The 18,190-nt window shown below is 41.6% G+C and overlaps 1 protein-coding gene across 6 annotated transcripts in view; it reads right to left on the bottom strand.

The window, feature by feature from the left end:
- Positions 1-18,190, bottom strand: part of HELZ (helicase with zinc finger) — a 120,427-nt gene that overhangs the window by 74,941 nt on the left and 27,296 nt on the right. For all 6 annotated transcript variants that reach the window (XM_083727360.1, XM_083727358.1, XM_083727359.1 and 3 more), the window contains 8 exons: positions 17,762-17,798; positions 14,992-15,116; positions 12,241-12,297; positions 9,617-9,668; positions 8,482-8,557; positions 5,773-5,971; positions 4,582-4,689; positions 2,504-2,801 (listed from right to left, as the gene is read on the bottom strand). In XM_083727360.1, coding sequence (XP_083583486.1) covers positions 2,504-2,801; positions 4,582-4,689; positions 5,773-5,971; positions 8,482-8,557; positions 9,617-9,668; positions 12,241-12,297; positions 14,992-15,116; positions 17,762-17,798 — 952 coding nt within the window. The remainder of the gene's footprint in view (positions 1-2,503; positions 2,802-4,581; positions 4,690-5,772; positions 5,972-8,481; positions 8,558-9,616; positions 9,669-12,240; positions 12,298-14,991; positions 15,117-17,761; positions 17,799-18,190) is intronic.

The following is an 18,190-nucleotide window of genomic DNA, read 5'->3' as shown; positions in this document are numbered from 1 at the left end:
TTTGCACAACTGGTGACTAGCTGAGATCTGAGCCTTCTGTTTTGTCCATTGCCTCCATTTCACCTGCAAAAGATACTACTTGCTAACACACATTCCAAAATAATCAATACTTTTTGGGTTACATGGATAAACTGATGGGTTTTTAAAACATCCTTATACTTTTAATCCCTTTCTACACATGTAGCAAGATAAGGGTGTTCAAGGCATAAGTCAAATGTCACTGAAGTCAAAGGACATCTATGATTGAAATATGCTTTGAAAGATCACCAATGTTATATAGATTTCTGTCAAAAAAAATTCAGAATGTACTTTATTAGCTACATTTTTTTTTCTTAGCAGTCCAAGAAAGATACTGCAGCAATCCAACCTTTTTCTTAAAGGTTCAAGACTAAACCTTTAAGTAGCTCAAATTGCTTTGCATCTACGTACCAGAAAATGCAGGTTCTTGTACAAACTGTCTCACTCCGTGGCTTAAGATAATCCAGAAAGCCCTTATTGTATGTGCCTTCCTTAACTTCTACCAGACTAATGATGAAGGAGGGCCAAACTTAATCTGCAGGCATTTTATATGATAGCCCAGTGATCATTTTACTATTACAAATTTTATTTTAAACAGCCAAGAGTTGATAATGATGATGGAGGTGGAATGATGAAGGAGGAAGAAGTCATAGTAGTACTTGAGGAAAAGTGATTTGACATGGAGAAACAGTGAGGGGCCACAGCCTTTCTGCTCCCCATCAGTTTTTTCCTTGAAGCTTTCCTCCCTCCTGCCACTTTTACCTGCATCTCAGGCCCATGTTATTCACGCAGATAGGTATGAAAAACCAAAGGGTTGGGGGACTTTCAGGGTAAATGCAGCAGATGGATACAAATTTAAACACACCTCTTCTCTACTTTAAAAAAATGCTTTCTAAATACATTTTACAGTGGGTTAACAGCTGTTAGGCTAACATTACATGAGGCTCCACTGTAACACGTACTTTGGCCCACATACCAGGCCCTTTTCCATGATGACAGCACACTTGTGGAACTCTTATCTCCAAAGAAGTCTGCTATGCATAACCCCTATGGACGTTCAGGAAAACTGCTAAATACTTTGTTGTTAACTGTTGTACTCTGCCAGGTATTCAGGTCTGACCAGTTACTAACACTGATGTTACTGACTGCTGATGGTTATATGATGTGGTTTTGTTTTATAATTAATTTGAGGGTATTTACTGCTGACATTACAATAAAGTTGGCCTGTGCTGTTTTGCCCTGTGGTTGATTTTCTCTGACATGGCGGAAGGCCACATCTGCCTGAAAGTGTTTTCTCAAGAGAATTGCCTGGCTCTTTCTTACAGTGTGAACCTCTGCTTGTCAAATTAGGAGCTCCAATGAGTTCCTTACTGTCATTTAGGAAGCTGATAAAAGCTTTAGTATTCTTAAAAGGCATTTCCCTCTAGCTCACTGTACAGTGCTCAGTGTTTTTAGCTACTGCTCCTTACGGGGTCCTCACTGCGAGATCACATTCACCCAGTGCTATAACCAGCTGCACTGGCTCCCGGTGGAGTACAGGATCAGGTTTAAGGTGCTGGTTTTAACCTTCAAAGCCCTATACGGCCTAGGACCCTCGTACCTACGGGACCGCCTCTCCTGGTATGTCCCACAGAGGAACTTACGGTCTTCAAATAAAAACATCCTTAAGGTTTCAGGCCACAGAGAGGTTAGGCTGGCCTCAACTAGAGCCAGGGCTTTTTCGGCTGCAGCTCCAACCTGGTGGAACGCTCTGTCACAAGAGACAAGGGCCCTGCAGGACTTGACATCTTTCCGCAGGGCCTGCAAGACAGAGCTGTTCCACCAGGCCTTTGGTCAGGGCGCAGCCTGACTCCCTCCTTTGGCAATCTTTACAGAACTTTAGCTAATGGTTGCCATCAATTTGATTTTAATTAATTTTTATAATGTTTTTAGAATGTTGCACTATTTTAGTGTTGTTAGCCGTCCTGAGCCCAGCTTCAGCTGGAGAGGGCGGGATATAAATAAAATATATTATTAGTATTTATTATTTATCTGGCTATGGCTTTTGTATTATCTTTAAGTTTTAGTTCAATAAGTTCTCATTTTTTTCTGTGCTTTGTACTCTGTTTTTAGTGCTATTTTGACAAGACACACATACACTTTTAATGGCTTAAACACATAACCTAAAGATCATTATTTCAATCCCACTATATATTTCTCTACACATTAGAGACAGCTAAAAGGAAAATGTTTTTATTTCTCTGCCCTAATGATATGGTAAAATATAACAGGCATCTGAAAGAGAAGATTACAGCAAGATCACAGCTTTGGTTAAAAGAGAGAGCTACATATGTAGAGAAGGAAAGTTCTGAGACTTTTCAGAGTTAGGAATGTGAGTGCAACAATACTACAGCCACATATATCATCCAGACAATTTACAACAACAAAAAATATGTAGCAAAATTAACAACAAATGAGTTTGTTAACAAAACCATGCAAACAATACCTTCTGTTGAAGCAGCATCAATCATCACTCGTTGCATCAAAACTGGTTCGGTTCCAAAATCAAATACCACAGTTTGGCGAAATGTCCCAAAGATTTCTGTGCTAAAGGCTATGCTGATTTTGTACACCGAGTGATCTATTCCATTCTGGGCCATCTTTCCTCCTATCCATTCCTGGCAGTTTTCTGGGACTGCTTGCGATACCTGGGTAGTGCTATCTCCTGCAGATATTGCTGTGATACTGAAATGAGGACGATGCGCATCATAAAGCAATGCCACCCGATACAGCATTCTTGCAGGCTATAGGAGAACAACAAAAGTGTATAAATAACTGGTGTGCACGCGCTTTTTTTAAGTATGAAGATTGGATGAACTTTGATAAGACAAAGGTCAGAATGTGGCATCCCAAACCCTTGCCGTCACTTTTTAATATCTATCTATCTATCTATCTATCTATCTATCTATCTATCAAACTTATATGCCACCTCTATCTTCCAAGGATTATCAAGGTGGTGTACGTGGCTCTCCTTCACCCCCTTTCATCTTCACAACAGCCCTGTGAAATAGGTTAGGCTAAGAGATTGTGACCAGCCCAAGGGCACCCAATGAGCTTCATGGCAGAGTGTGGATTTGAACCCTGATCTCCCAGATCCAACGCTCTAAACATTATGCCACACCAGCTCTCACTTCTGCCAATTTTTAAAAAAAACTTTTCTTTTTTAAAAACAAAACAAAACAGGAATTAAAGACCCAAAGAACTAAAGTTTGGATACTTTTTATTTATTAACTGGGGTGGGAGATAAATGCTTAGAACGACTGCCTTTAATAATACATCCCATTTGTATAGCATTTTCTACTGTTCTTAAGTGCTTGACATACAATAGTCAATAATAATAATAATAATAATAATTTATTATTTATACCCCGCCCATCTGGCTGGGTTCCCATAGCCACTCTGGGCGGCTTCCAACAAAACACTAAAATACAATAACCTATTAAACATTAAAAGCTTCCCTAAACAGGGCTGCCTTTAGATGTCTTCTAAAAGTTTGGTAGTTGTTTTTCTCTTTGACATCTGGTGGGAGGGCATTCCACAGGGCGGGCGCCACTACCGAGAAGGCCCTCTACCTGGTTCCCTGTAACTTGGCTTCTCGCAGTCAGGGAACTGCCAGAAGGCCCTCGGTGCTGGACCTCTGTGTCCGGGCAAAACGATGAAGGTGGAGACACCGTGTAAGTAAGCCTTGTAACACTAATCCTAAGCCTTGTAAACACTAATGGCCATGGGCCACTATAATGATCTCTACATTAGAAATGTGGAACAGAGGCTAAGAAACAAGTTTGTCCAAGACTACCTTCTCAGTTCATTGCTAATGTGAGGCTTGAACTCAGACTCACACTCTCAGGCCCTGCATTGAACCAGCTCTCAACCCTCATCTCTGCTTTGTTCCTACAATATCGACAAAGTTCCACTACTCCACAAAACCTAACTTTCCTTTCCCAGCCTTATCTGACTCAGTGGCAGAAACAACAAAATGATAAATGTTAAGGCTGAGGAAAAGGTGGGATCAGCACATTTTGCAAGCAGAACAGATAATGTTATCCCCAGTATATACATAGTTGCATATTTGCATACTTTGCATATTTGCAAAGGGACCCCTGACCATTAGGTCCAGTCATGACCAACTCTGGGGTTGCACTGCTCATCTCGCTTTATTGGCCAAGGGAGCCTGCATTTGTCCGCAGACAGCTTTCGGGTCATGCGGCTAGCATGACTAAGCCGCTTCTGGCGAACCAGAGCAGCACACGAAACGGCGTTTACCTTCCCGCTGGAATGGTACCTATTTATTTACTTGCACTTTGACGTGCTTTCGAACTGCTGGGTTGGCAGGAATCTGCATACTTACGTACATGCTTTTAGCACTACAACAGTCACAGAATGTGCAGATTCTTCATTAACATGGCATACCCCCCCCTCCATGTGAATGTGTGCATTACAACAAGAGAAGGTGCTGAAATTTTTAAATGCAAACTTATTAAGGGCAAGCAATACTTTCAAAGTACAAAAAAAAAAAGATCCTACCTTACATGTCAGAGCAAACGTCCACATCTGTTGTGATTTTTTGGTGGTGACAGTAACTGACAGTTCAGGGCTATGTTCAACTCTCACGCCATCTAGGCACTCACTAAGCTAAAGAAAGGAAAAGGCATCACATAGGGTAACAACACTAGGGTTGAAAAATAACTCTTTAATTAAGGACCATTCCACAAAAGGAATGGCCCACCTGTGAATGACCATTTTAACCAAAAGCTGAAGTCATAAATTGCAATACCTATTGCTTTGTTTATATTTAAACACACATACACCCCGAGGAAGAACTCAGTTCTCATCACCATGAATTTGAAACAAACCACAAAGACAGCAGCAACTTCCTCCAGCTTACCCTGAAGTAGGCATAGGATTGCAGCCATAAACTCTTCTTAATTGCAGAAATGAGGATCATTTGGTACAGTGGTGCCCCGCAAGACGAATGCCTCGCAAGACGAAAAACCCGCTAGAAAGGGTTTTTCGTTTTTCGATGCGCTTCGCAAGACAAATTTCCCTATGGGCTTGCTTCACAAGACGAAAACGTCTTGCGAGCCTTGCGATTTTTTTCGCTTTCCCCCCCTTTTTCTAAGCCGCTAAGCCGCTAATAGGGTTGCTTCGCAAGACGAAAAAACCGCTAGACGAAGAGACTCGCGGAACGGATTATTTTTGTCTTGCGAGGCACCACTGTATTGTTTTTTAATTAACAGAAAAATAGTTACATATTTTTGATTAGTACTGGGCGAGTGAATTAATTAACCAAGCAGGTGTAGTAGAGAGCGCCAAAATCAGGCTCTTCTATTCGTTTGAAATAAGAATATTGAGATAGAGCTGCCAGTAACAAGCTTGCCCATCACTTTGGGGATAAAATCATCTGCCACCATGGTGAGTTGAGTCACTCTTTTCATACACTCTTACACAGGCAACTCCCCGTTTGCGCGGGGGTTGCATTCTGGGTAATAGCGCACGTCAGTGGTCACATGTAAGTCCATTCTATCCCCATCCCCTTCCATGGCCAAAAATGATGCACGTGTCAGCAGTTGCACATCAACTGGACATGTGCAAAACGGTTGTCACCTGTACTACTGTTTTACTGGCTTTATGTAGTATTTTTGTTTTAATTATATTGTTTTTATGTTGAGGGTTTTATAAACGCTTTACAAAATAACCTTTGTCCCGCCCCCTTACCACTTTCTCAGGAGACAATGAGTTCATCCATTTCTCGATCAGGGATTCCATGTAACTGCCTAAACATTGCTTGTTTTCCTTCTGCTGTTTCAACCTTATCAAGCGGGATGCGTATCGCTTCTGCCATTCTGTTAGCTCTTCCTGGGAATGTGCTGAAGTACACTGTGCACCATACCTGCAGATTCCTTGCTCTAAAAACCTACACAAAATAGAAAGGACAATCAACCCTTAAAATTTAAAATAAAAGGTTGTTTTTTGTTTGTTTTCCCCATTCATAACTAGTTCCATGTACCCAAGAAGGGTCTGAGCCAAGGTTCCTTGAACAGCATCTGCCACCAACGTTTCGTGGCTTTCGAAACAGAGGGACATTCAAAAGTAATTACTGTCTAAAATGTATAGACTGCTTTTGGAATGGTATACAAAAGATGAACAGGTCAAATCTGTAATGATACACTGGGCAAGGGATCTGGGGCATAATATTCAGCTTTCAGATTGGGAAAGGTTATGGAAAACTGATTTGAAATTCTTGGCATGTTGTACAATAAAAAAAAATATGAAAAAGATGTACTGGTGGTATTTGACTCTTAGTAAGTTAGCAAGAATGTTTAAGATAAGTACAATTACATGCTGGAAATGTAAACGTACATGTGGTGGACATGTAAGGTTATAAAAGCATTTTGGGAAATGATATATAATGAATTGAAAAAAAATGTTAAAAACAAACAAACCAGAAGCTGTTTTACTAGGAATTGTAGGTGCCAACATCCCAAATGAAGAAAGAGAAAAGACTTTTCATGTATGCAACAACAGCCCCACAGATGCTACTAGCCCAGAGATGGAAAGAAGACAAAGTCCCTACCAGAGAGAAATGGCAAACCAAGCTGTTGGACTATGCCGATATGGCAAAACTGACTGGAAGGCTCAGAAAACAAGAAGAACAAAACTTCAACAAAGAATGTGGGAAATGTATAATCTATCTAGGAGACCACGGTAAGCATATGAAAACATTAAAGGTAAAGGGACCCCTGACAAAAGTCCAGTCGTGGATGATGCTGGGGTTGCAGCGCTCGTCTTGCTTTACAGGCCGAGGGAGCCAGAGTTAGCAGGATTTTAATAACACTTGTAATGTAGAGAATATCATGGACAATATGGAAAGATATAAAATATAAAATATGGATTATGAAATAATATGCAGTTGAGAGGGTGTACAATCTGACCCGAAGACAGGGGTGCCTGACGTGCTCTGGTCCATGGGGTCACGAAGAGTCAGACACGACTAAACGACTAAACAACAACAACAACAATCTGACCCATGGAGGGGAAGGTGGGAAATCCAGAGATTTGGAGAAATCTCAAAATATGGATATGTAATTTGGATTTGTTATACATTTATATTTGTAAAACCAAATAAAAAATATTATAAAAAACACAAAAAAGTAATTTCTGGCATGGCATAAGGGCCTGCTGGTTAAAGCAAATGAAGGCATGCCCAAACCAATAGGCATACTTAAAGAAGGCATCTGGACACTTAAGGGGAGTTCTAAAGGAGCCAGATAACAGGTAAGCATGTTGAACAAAATCATTTCTTGCATCAGCTCTCTGACAAATTGCAAAGAACTATGCAACATCACTATTCAAAGAACATTCTGAGTAGATTTGCTAAGCAAGTAGCACAATAGGTATTTCTTTAAAGGATGTATATCTCAGTACATTATCTCTCCTGTTTTCTTGAATGATAGTGACACCAAGTGGTCCTTTCTGTTTACTTCAGGTTCATGTTAGTACAACAGAAACATCTGGCAAGGCACAAATCAAACATTTACATCCTTGCCACTCACTACCAATGGGTTTCTCTGCATTTTTTACATGACTACTTTTCTCAACATAAAGTAAAGGTAAAGGGACCCCTGACCATTAGGTCCAGTCGTGGCCGACTCTGGGGTTGCAGCGCTCGTCTTGCTTTATTGGCCGAGGGAGCCGGCATACAGCTTCCAGGTCATGTGGCCAGCATGACTAAGCCGCTTCTGGCAAACGAGAGCAGCGCATGGAAACGCCGTTTACCTTCCCGCCGGAGCGGTACCTATTTATCTACTTGCACTTTGATGTGCTTTCAAACTACTAGGTTGGCAGGAGCAGGGACCAAGCAACGGGAGCTCACCCCATCGTGGGGATTCGAACCACCAACCTTCTTACTGGCAAGTCCTAGGCTCTTTGGTTTAACGCACAGCGCCACCAGCGTCCTATGTTTCTCAACATAGGAATTTCTTTATCATTGCCTACCATCTGGATGCACATTTTATAAACCATTTATTTTGGAGCAGCCCCATTGGGGTCACACCCTATGTCTCTAGGTGGCACTGCAATGCTGCTGATTGCTTAGCCCTTGCATTCAAACATTTGGGCTGACCAATTAAAAGCCCTTTTAAACAATTTACCAATAAAGTATTTAAAGGGAGTAGCGTTGTCTATTCAGCTGTTTTGAAAATGTCAGAATGAAAACAATTTCTCCTATAGATCATATAAAATATTAATTACCTGTCAAATCATCTTAGATATACTGCCAAAATAGTAATGGAAATAGCAATGACGAAGTTACACTAGGTGTCACCCTTTTAACCGTGTGTTTCTATTCTATATGTTTCTCTACTTTTGATATCTTTTAACTATGCTGATAAATACTGAGAGATGTTGAAGCAAGTATCACTTTACCTTCTGCATAGTGTGTACTCCTCACTACTTGTGACTCCCCTGGGCGGGGGTCGAAACTGCCAGCCATCCTGAGATCCTGTCACATAAATACAATATCTACGTTATTTTTCTGGTTGTGTCAGGAAACACACTTGGGCTATTAAGGTATCAGTCTCATAACCGGTTTTGTGCTGAGCCAAACAACAGGCAGCCTAATGCAATTCATATACAGTGGTACCTCGGGTTACATACGCTTCAGGTTACATATGCTTCAGGTTACAGACTCCACTAACCCAGAAATAGTACCTCAGGTTGAGAACTTTGCTTCAGGATGAGAACAGAAATCGTGCTCTGGCGGCGCGGCAGCAGCAGGAGGCCCCATTAGCTAAAGTGGTGCTTCAGGTTAAGAACAGTTTCAGGTTAAGAACAGACCTCCGGAACGAATTAAGTACTTAACCCGAGGTACCGCTGTAATTACATTCCTTTGCAAGCAGGAAAAGCCAACGGCCCCTTGTTCAACAGCAGAAACATATGAAATGTGGAATCTAGTGGCAGGTGGGTCAGAGGGAGCTTCTAATAACAGGAGTCCTTGTGCTGGATCACTTTCCATCTCTCCCCTTCTGCAGGAGAATCTCTGACTTTGCTGCCACCACTTTCCCCCGCTATCACTGAAAACTCTGTCAAAATGCTTTGCTGAGGATTCAGGGACAATGCTGAATGGGGCGGGATACAACATGGGGTCTCAGGGCTAATGGGGAAACGATAGAAAATCAGTTGTCACTACTCGATTTTTGGTGACCTCCCCCTTCTCCATAGCCCCCACCCTCCCATCTCACAGTCCACCCACATAGCAGTGCCCTTGGAGCATTTTCTGGGGGCTCTCCCTTACAGGGAGAGAACAAAGCAGGGAGAGAACTGAGCAGGGAAATCAGCATCTGCCTTTCCCATTTGGTGGGAGGATCTCTGGATCCAACCTATTACAATCCAGGGCCTCTTGATTACAACCTCATGCTTAGTTTAAAAAATCACATCAGAGGCCACTTCCCAGTCTTTTATAATAATTGATCCCAAATTGTGAGATAGCCACGGTTTAGCCATCAATTGACAGACAATTGCAATCCCTCATTCGGTAGTTTCAAAAGCTACTTTTATTTACCTTCCTCCAATTCTTCTACATGGTATACTGAGGGCACTTTACCAACTGCTGCCTGAAATCATAAAAAGAAAAAAAAATGCTGAGTACATTAAGTTACATTAAGTCAATCAATAAAGAAATCAAAATTAATTTCAAGTATCATTCTGAGTAAGGTATAAGTAAAGGAACCCCTGACCATTAGGTCCAGTCGTGGACAACTCTGGGGTTGCGGCGCTCATCTCGCTTTACTGGCCGAGGGAGAAGGAGTACAGCTTCCGGTTCAAGTGGCCAGCATGACTAAGCTGCTTCTGGTGAAACAGAGCAGCGCACGGAAACGCCGTTTACCTTCCCGCCAGAGCGGTACCTATTTATCTACTAGCACTTTGACGTGCTTCCGAACTGCTAGTTGGGCAGGAGCTGGGACTGAACAACGGGAGCTCACCCCATCACAGGGATTTGAACCGCCAACCTTCTGATCGGCAAGCCTGTGTCATTCTGAGTACTAACTATAAAAATGTAAACATTAAATATACTTCAGTTTTACTGTTTGAAGGAACAAATATAAATTTAGGTTTATAAAGGTAATAAATGTTAAGCCTGCTGCTTCAAGACTATGATTCAAACCATGTTTTGTTCAGGCCAGGTTTATAATCCTGGCTCATTCACTAACCATAATTTAAAGTAACCAGTGCTTCCTTAAATTCAGACATAACTGGAAACTCTGGTTAGCTCCTCATGGCTGAGAGGTGAGGGAGCACTGTCATGTTAACACTAAGCTACATTTTAGGATTGCTCCCAAACCTGCTCATTCTGTTAATTATTTGTGCTACTAGTGTGAGTTTGAAACCTAATTCTTTCTAAAGTCAGGACTAGTGTCAGAGATCAGTAAGGGTGGTCCAAGTGCCTGGGGGATCAAAAGGACCCACCACTGATTCCACCATCAACCCGGTTCATTTTACTTAGCACTGTTAGATGGTTGGATAGGGAGGCAGCCATAACCAGCGGCGGCAGCTGTAGCAGCACACATGTGCTTACATACACTCACTGCTGTGATGCATTTCAGAGGGCTGGTTTTATCAGAGCAGCCACTGATCCTGCAACTTGATGCTTTATTCTTTGCTACAGTGATAACAGTCACTGCCCGTCCTCAGTGCTGCTTTCCGCCACCTGTTGACCTTGCCCAGTTTGTGTGGACAGAAGCAGCGTCTCTGTTTAAGTCTGGAGCATATCATGATCATTTGCTTTTAACCCAAATAATCTTTGGTGGGAAGGAGTGCTTGGACAAACAGGCAAAGAAATCTGCTTCTTTGGTCTCTCACTCCCCTAAAACCTTGGGAAAATGACGGAGGTGGTAAGAGATAGAGGGAATTGTCTCAACAGAGATGGAAAAGCGGACAAGTGTGAGACACATTTCGTTGTCTAAATAGAAAATTTCTGAGTTTACCTTGGAAGCCTTTTAAAATCTCCCCGGGGATGCAAGTGAGAAGTGGTCCATTTTAAAATAGCTAAGTTTAGGAATCAGGCTGTTTATTCTCAAGCAAAATGCAGCAACTAAGAAAGATCTTTTAAGCTTAGGTCTTTGTGTGATTTTTTTTGTTTGGCATGTTGCAAAACATTTGCCATAGGAAAACATAATAACTTATTTTTCCCCCCATTGGAATCAATTGAGTTTAAATTTGCTTAATGTTGGCTGAATCAGTCCCTTATACACTTAATGTTCATTTTTACAGCTTCCCTTGGGTAGGTAGACTGTGCAGCATATGTAAAAATAGATCCAATTTCCATGTTTATTTTGATGAAGTACGGTCATTACAAGCTAATTTGATGTCATGTTTCATGTGGCACACATTTCTTACAATATGCACCCCTCCTTGGAGACTTACCATGCCAAGTTAAAAGTGTGAGAAGAACAGGTTTCCTGACATAGTAGCAGTTGTCACTACCAAGGGTTACATTCATTAGAAATATTCACCATGCAGCAGTGGGAATGATTAAAAAAAAGCACCTCTGGTTTTAACAAAAGTGAATGTGGGAAATGGGCCTCCAAGGCTCTTTCACAAATGCAAAATCCATCAGACTACTTCTCTACATCTTATGACCCTACACCTGATTATTGCGGTAACTGGCCCAGTTGGAAAGCATCATGTGTGGTGGGGTGATATAAAAGCTCTGAAGAGTTTTACTTGAATGAGAGGAACCTCGATTAGAAGACGAAGGGGTGGCCTAAAGAGGGAAGAAGGATGTTTTCAGAGCAGAGGCAGTGCCAAACAAGACACCAAAAGCTTGGTGCTGATACACTGTTGTCCAAGGGCCTACAGAATCTTGGGACCGACCCTGGCTAAAGATAGGCTAACAGTGGGTGATTAATATTAGACAAAGGAATCATTTACTGTAGATGAAGAAACAAAATGTTCTCCATCACATTACAAACCACAAAAAAAGCATTTTCTCAGCTTTCTTGGGTCTGTCTTTTTCAGCAGAAAACAAATATAAAAGGATAAAGAAAATCAACAACCATGTAGAAGGCTTTAAAAGAGGTTGGGGGGTGAAGCTGGTTAAACTGTGCTAATAAAACTCAGCGCATAAAGTCCAAAGTTCTGTAAAGGAAATATATTTATTTATTCCAGTATCATACATAGTCTTACCTCTGTTTCAACAAGAAGTGTTTTCAGCCTCGTCAGATCTTTAGTTACCATCCCGTTCTGCCAAGAAAGAACATTATCACATGCTGTCCATTTGTCAACTGCAAAAACTGTTTTTTTAACCATTGTTTACAAGGTTAATAAAACTAGTTTTGAGAGCTACTGGACCATAAGAACACAGTATCATATAAAAGTCCTACAGAATCAGGCCAGTTAGTTTATCTAGTCCAGCAGCCTGTTCTCACAGATGCCCACTTGAGATTCCCAGCAAAAGGCAGACCACGATTATCGGTGGCCTTGTTTATAACAAAACATATCTTACATATTTGTGGTCACTACAGGACAGTTTAAAACTGAGTGAAAATACACTGAAAGTGCTGGCAGACTTTTTCAAGGGGTCCAAAACGGAAAAATGCTATTATTATTTTAAAATCCATGGGAAACTTTTTAAAGCATGGGAAACATTTTAAAACTTAAAAATATGGAGAGATAAATTATATGGTCAGAACGTATGTCCTAACACTTTTACCACAGCCATTCTGTTGGGCAGGAGTTTCTTTTTATTCCTTATAAATTCCTTCCTTCTTTTCCAACCATAAACATGTCTGCAGTGACTCTCTTAAAAACAACTGATAACACTAATACTCCAGGACAGCTGAAAACTACAGACCTGGAGGCTGGTCTAGCCAGTATTACCTGGTGAACCTGATATGAGAGGAACAGAGCCTTAACTTCCCTGTGCAACTCTACCCCCCTTCTCTTTCCACTGAAGTACAACGTACTTCAAAGGCGAACCTCAGACCAAAGGAGCTGCCAGATCCTTTCCTAGTAAAGGAAGCATGCTAGATACCAACAGCTAATCCATCCATGCTAGTGAGATCAAAACAGAACTTTCCCATATAAAACCGATCAATACAGGGCAATTCAAAAGAGGAGTGGAGAATCAAAAGCAAACAAACCACCTAATCCAAAGCCCATGTAACAGGGACAGGTTTTTCCTTTTTTTTTAAATCACTCTTCCATTAGCTTGAACATCTCCTCCCACATTGATTCCAATGGGAAAGGAAAGGTGTCAGGTCCATGGCAGGTGTCCTTTTTACCCCATTCCAGGAGTGTGCAAGTGGAATGGAATTGCTTCTCCTGATCTGCCCCAAGATGCCCTTGGAAAACCTCTTTGTTTTTCGCCTCTACCATCAGAGCACCAATGGAAGAAGAGGGATAGCCACAGAGGTTTCTGTGGCTGCAACCTCTGGTGCTGCCTATGGATAGGAAGATCTACACCTATGGCCCAAAGACACCCACTTGGGGACTATTAGATTGCAATTTATAGAGATTAAGGCTCCCCGTGCCCTGCGGAGGCTTTGTGCAGCTAAGCCAGAAGCAAAACAGCAAGAGGGAGCGCTCCGCAGCGCTCCCTCTCACTGTTCTGGCTTCTGGGATAGCCCGCGAAGCCTGCATTCCCTCCATAAGACGCACACACATTTTCCCTTACTTTTTAGGAGGGAAAACGTGTGTCTTATAGAGCGAAAAATATGGTATATAACAAACACGTGACAATCCATGCATTTATCTTTGATTCTAACTTCTTTTTTAGCACAGCTGTTATGTTTTAAGCTGGTATCAGTAAATCTTGCAAGGTTATGTGCAGTTATAACAAAAAGTGTTAATATTGTTTGTATCAGCCATAGCTTTAAAAACAAACACACTTTCTTTACTTGACAATGCATGTGTCCTGAACCTGTGTGTCCTGCTAGAATGTGTTTCATAAACATCAGCAAAAGAGCAATGAATCCTGATGTAATCTGCTCACAGGAGTCAAATTTATGAACAAAAAAGAAAACTTCCTTAGTCTTTCAAATATAAGTGGACCCAAAGAAATAAGATAAAACACATAAACGGTTTGATTCAAATTCTTTTTTTAAAGTGGGAGTTAAAGTTTTAAGACTGTGGATTTATCTCTTGCTAATGAATCAGCACCTGCAAAAGAAAACCGAACCTCTGGCTTTTGAAAGAAAATTAAACAAGAAAAGGCTTTCAGCTGTTTATTTTTTTTAAAAACAGAACTTCATTACAGCTTTCCTATATTGCTTTCCTATACTGAGTTAATTTTATGTTAACATACTTTGGATCACTCGTCAAAATATTGATCCTTTTACCTTATTACCCTATTAACATACTGCTATGTAAGAAATCCAAGGGAAGTCAGTATGTCTGAAAGAGCCGTGTCTATGTGGATTTCACCATCTCCAGTGCAGTTTAAACCAAAAGAAACTGAAGGCTGACACCATCCTCTAGTCTAGACTCAGCGTAGAAGTGGATGAAGGTCAGAAGGCAGAAGTAAAAGGCCTAGCACAAGCATAGGCAAACTCGGCCCTCCAGATGTTTTGGGACTACAACTCCCATCATCCCTAGCTAACAGGACCAGTGGTCAGGGATGATGGGAATTGTAGTCCCAAAACATCTGGAGGGCCAAGCAGCAGCGGAGAGATTTTTGTAGACTCCTTGGTGAAAGCTGGGAAGGAGTATTTGGCCACTGCAAGCAATACCACGTGATGCAAATCTTGAGCAGTCTGTCAGCAGCAGGCAGAGGCAGCTAGTGAAGTTGCTGCTTGAGTGCTACAAATCAACTACCTTTCCAGTCAGAAGCCAGAATACAAGGAGAAGCAAACTGAGGTGACATAGCTGACATAGCCCCTTTGTTACTAGATAAAGTATATTAGTTCAAAAAACTAGAGATAATCAATTGTCACCTACCAGTGATTCACCCATCAGTGATTTAGAAAGAGCGTTCGATACAATCTGCAGCTTCCCTTTAAGATGCATGCAGCAAAGCACTGCACGGAAAGTGTCATCTTCCTTGTCCAGTCCTTCTCCCAATACTAAAGTGAAAATCATATTCCATTATTCGCCACCAATTATTTACACCAGTTTTTTAAGGCACCCCAACTTGAACTACATCACAGAAGTAAAATTAAGTGGGGGTTTTTCCAGAAATATAATCTTAAAATATCCTCCCTCATTTTCCACTCTGTGGTTTCCTTTTGCTCACGTTTTATGTGAAACTTTCTAGCTCTGCTTTGAACTTAAACATTGTGCTATATCTTGTCAACATTCCTGGATGGTAGGAGTTGTAACCGTACATCATCTGGAAGGCAACAAGTTCCCCATCCTCATCTTAGGAATTTGTCCTGCATAATTTCTGTCCTAATGAAGAGTACTTCTAAAATTCCACTGCTCTTCTACACGCTTTTTCCTAATTTAATGTAGGGCTGGGTCATCTCCCTAACATGAACAAAATCTAATTAAAAAATGGAGAGCACCATACTCTTTGTTCTTTGGTGCTCTTTGTCCAAAATATGTTATGAAATGAGACAGGCAGTTCTTGTTACATTTTGGAACTGACATAAGTTAAGACTAGGATATCCAAACTGGAACCCTCAAATACCTCCCTTTGCTCTCCCATCATTGAGAGTAAAAGAAACATTAGCAGAGTAGTGAAATGTTTTTGAGTTGTGGAGAGAAGGAGACAGAGACAGAGATCAACATGTATATATTAATTAAATTTATCATCCTGTTTCTTATCAGAGCCGACAATGGCTAACATTTATGAAATACAGGGTTCAAAACAAATTGAAAATACCATTTGCCATAAAATACGGAGAATCAACAATACACTTGAACAAACAGGGACATTCAGAACAGTGGGGGGGGGGGAGAGAATGAGCCTCTGGAGTCCTGGATCAGAACTGAAGGGTCACAACTCAATCTTAAAGCACATGCTTTGCAACCAGTAGATCCCAAGCATTGTTGGTACACCTGGGAAAGACCCCTGCCTGAAATCTTGGGGAGACACTGCCAATCAGTGTTGACAATACTGAACTAGATGGACCAATAGTCTTAAGGTAACTTCCTATATATGTTCCTATATGTCTCCTTCCAATTCCATGCTTTATTGCATAGAGCTTTCAGTCAGTAGCACTTACTGATCCAGCATGTCTTGTAACCAACCCAATGTAAGTAAGTTTTCATATTACTAAACCTCAAAAGAGCTGCCTTTTAAGATAATGAAAGCTGCCACCTTTTGCAAGGAGGAAAGGATCCCCCCCCATTTGAAACGACTGTAATACACAAAAACCAAAACAACACATGATTCCCATTAAAATTCCTCCCCATCAATTTAGCTTTAGCTGTTTAATACATGGGTGTTAATGAACCTACCTCTCAAGCCAATTAAGGCTCACAGCATAATTATTTAATGAGGAGAGTCATTTAAACAAAAATCCAAACCTCTGAACAAAGATTGTTAAAGGCAACCATGTCAGAATACTGTAGAATAAATAAGCACGGCAAGCAGGATCACCAGAAATGCAAATTAAGTCGTTATTATTATTATATACTGAAAGTTACCTGGCATCCATATGCAGCTATGTCAAGCTTCCAAAGTGCTTCCCATTGCTAAAAGCTAGTAATAGAGAAGCTGCACTACTCTGCATAATCTACCGCAGGGGGTGGGAAATCATGGTCCTCCATAGGCTGCTATACTTCAACTCTGCAGCCAGCAAGGCCAACAATCGGGGATGATAGGAGTTCCAACGAATCAAAACCTGCAAGGCCACAGGATCCCCACCACTGGCCTACAGGGCAATGTTTCTAAATACATACTTTAATTCAACTGACTCCAGCATTTTGTTGTAACAGGTTGAGAGTTAACAGCGATACTACTGAACCTTGGAGCACAGCAGGTAGACTCAACAACCGAGTACCGTATTTTTCGTCCTATAGGGCGCACCGGCCCATAGGACGCACCTCGGTTTTTTTTTTTGGGGGGGGGATGAATAAAAAATATTATTTTCCCCCCCCAGCTGCGGCTGCCGCCCCAAGCCTTGCGCACACTCGCCCGAAGCACGGGCAGCCCTCCGGAGGGCTCCGCGTGCATCAGGCGGCAGGCTGCCGCCCCAAGCCTCGCGCACCCGGCGGGACCTCCCGCCCGGCCCGCAAGGCTTGCGGACACTCGCTCAGGCTGCAGGGTGCTGCCCGCAAGCCTTGTGAGCCCGCGGAAACTCCCGCCGGGCTTGCAAGGCTTGCGGATAGCTTCCTGAAGCCTGGAGAGCGAGAGGGGTCGGTGCGCACCGATGCCTCTCGCTCTCCAGGCTTCAGCGAAAGCCTGCATTCGCCCCATAGGACGCACACACATTTCCCCTTCATTTTTGGAGGGGAAAAAGTGCGTCCAATGGGGCGAAAAATATGGTACATTTTAAACAACAATTAGGATTATGTTCTCATAACTCTACTTTAGAGAGTGCAAGAAGATTGCTGATACTTAGAGAACATACTCTGTGACGTACTGCACGATTTCTCTTTGCAAAGTGGCAAATATTGTTTTTATAAAGCTCACAGCAATACTTCCATTTTGGACAAATCCTTTTCTCTAGAGAGCCAGATTTGAAGTGATTTCTTAAAGCTTAAAACTCCAAAGAACCAACCACATTGCTATAAGCTGTAAGAAAAAACTGCGTCTTCATACCGTGCCTGCAGTCTTCATCTGCCTTTCCATAGTTTTTCTGAAAAAAGAAAAATATATATATTGTTAGACACAGCATAAGCAAAAGTACATATTTGCTTATGAATTTGTTTAAGGCAGCAGTTAAACAGAAACATGTGATTAATTCAGCAGCACTCTGACTGTAATCCAAGCACAGCCAGGAGTATGCAAACCTCTCTGATTTCAGTGAAACTGTCTATGCACCCGTTCACAGTTGGTAATCAAAACTGCAGCTCAAATCTTAAATACAATCAGTAAATTCATTCTCCACTTGGGGATCCCTAATGCAGCCAAACTAGCACCACACACAACCTCGACCCCCTATACACACACACCAAGGAAGATATCCACAGACTTGCAGAACCCCAAAGGTTTGCAACAGTACAAAAATCAATAGTCCTACTATTTGAA

The sequence above is a fragment of the Podarcis gaigeae genome (genome assembly GCF_964106915.1).
Source record: "Podarcis gaigeae genome assembly, chromosome: 2".
Lineage (NCBI taxonomy): Eukaryota > Metazoa > Chordata > Lepidosauria > Squamata > Lacertidae > Podarcis > Podarcis gaigeae.
The sequence above is the reverse complement of the archived record's forward strand: the minus strand, read 5'-3'. Positions and strand labels throughout refer to the sequence as shown.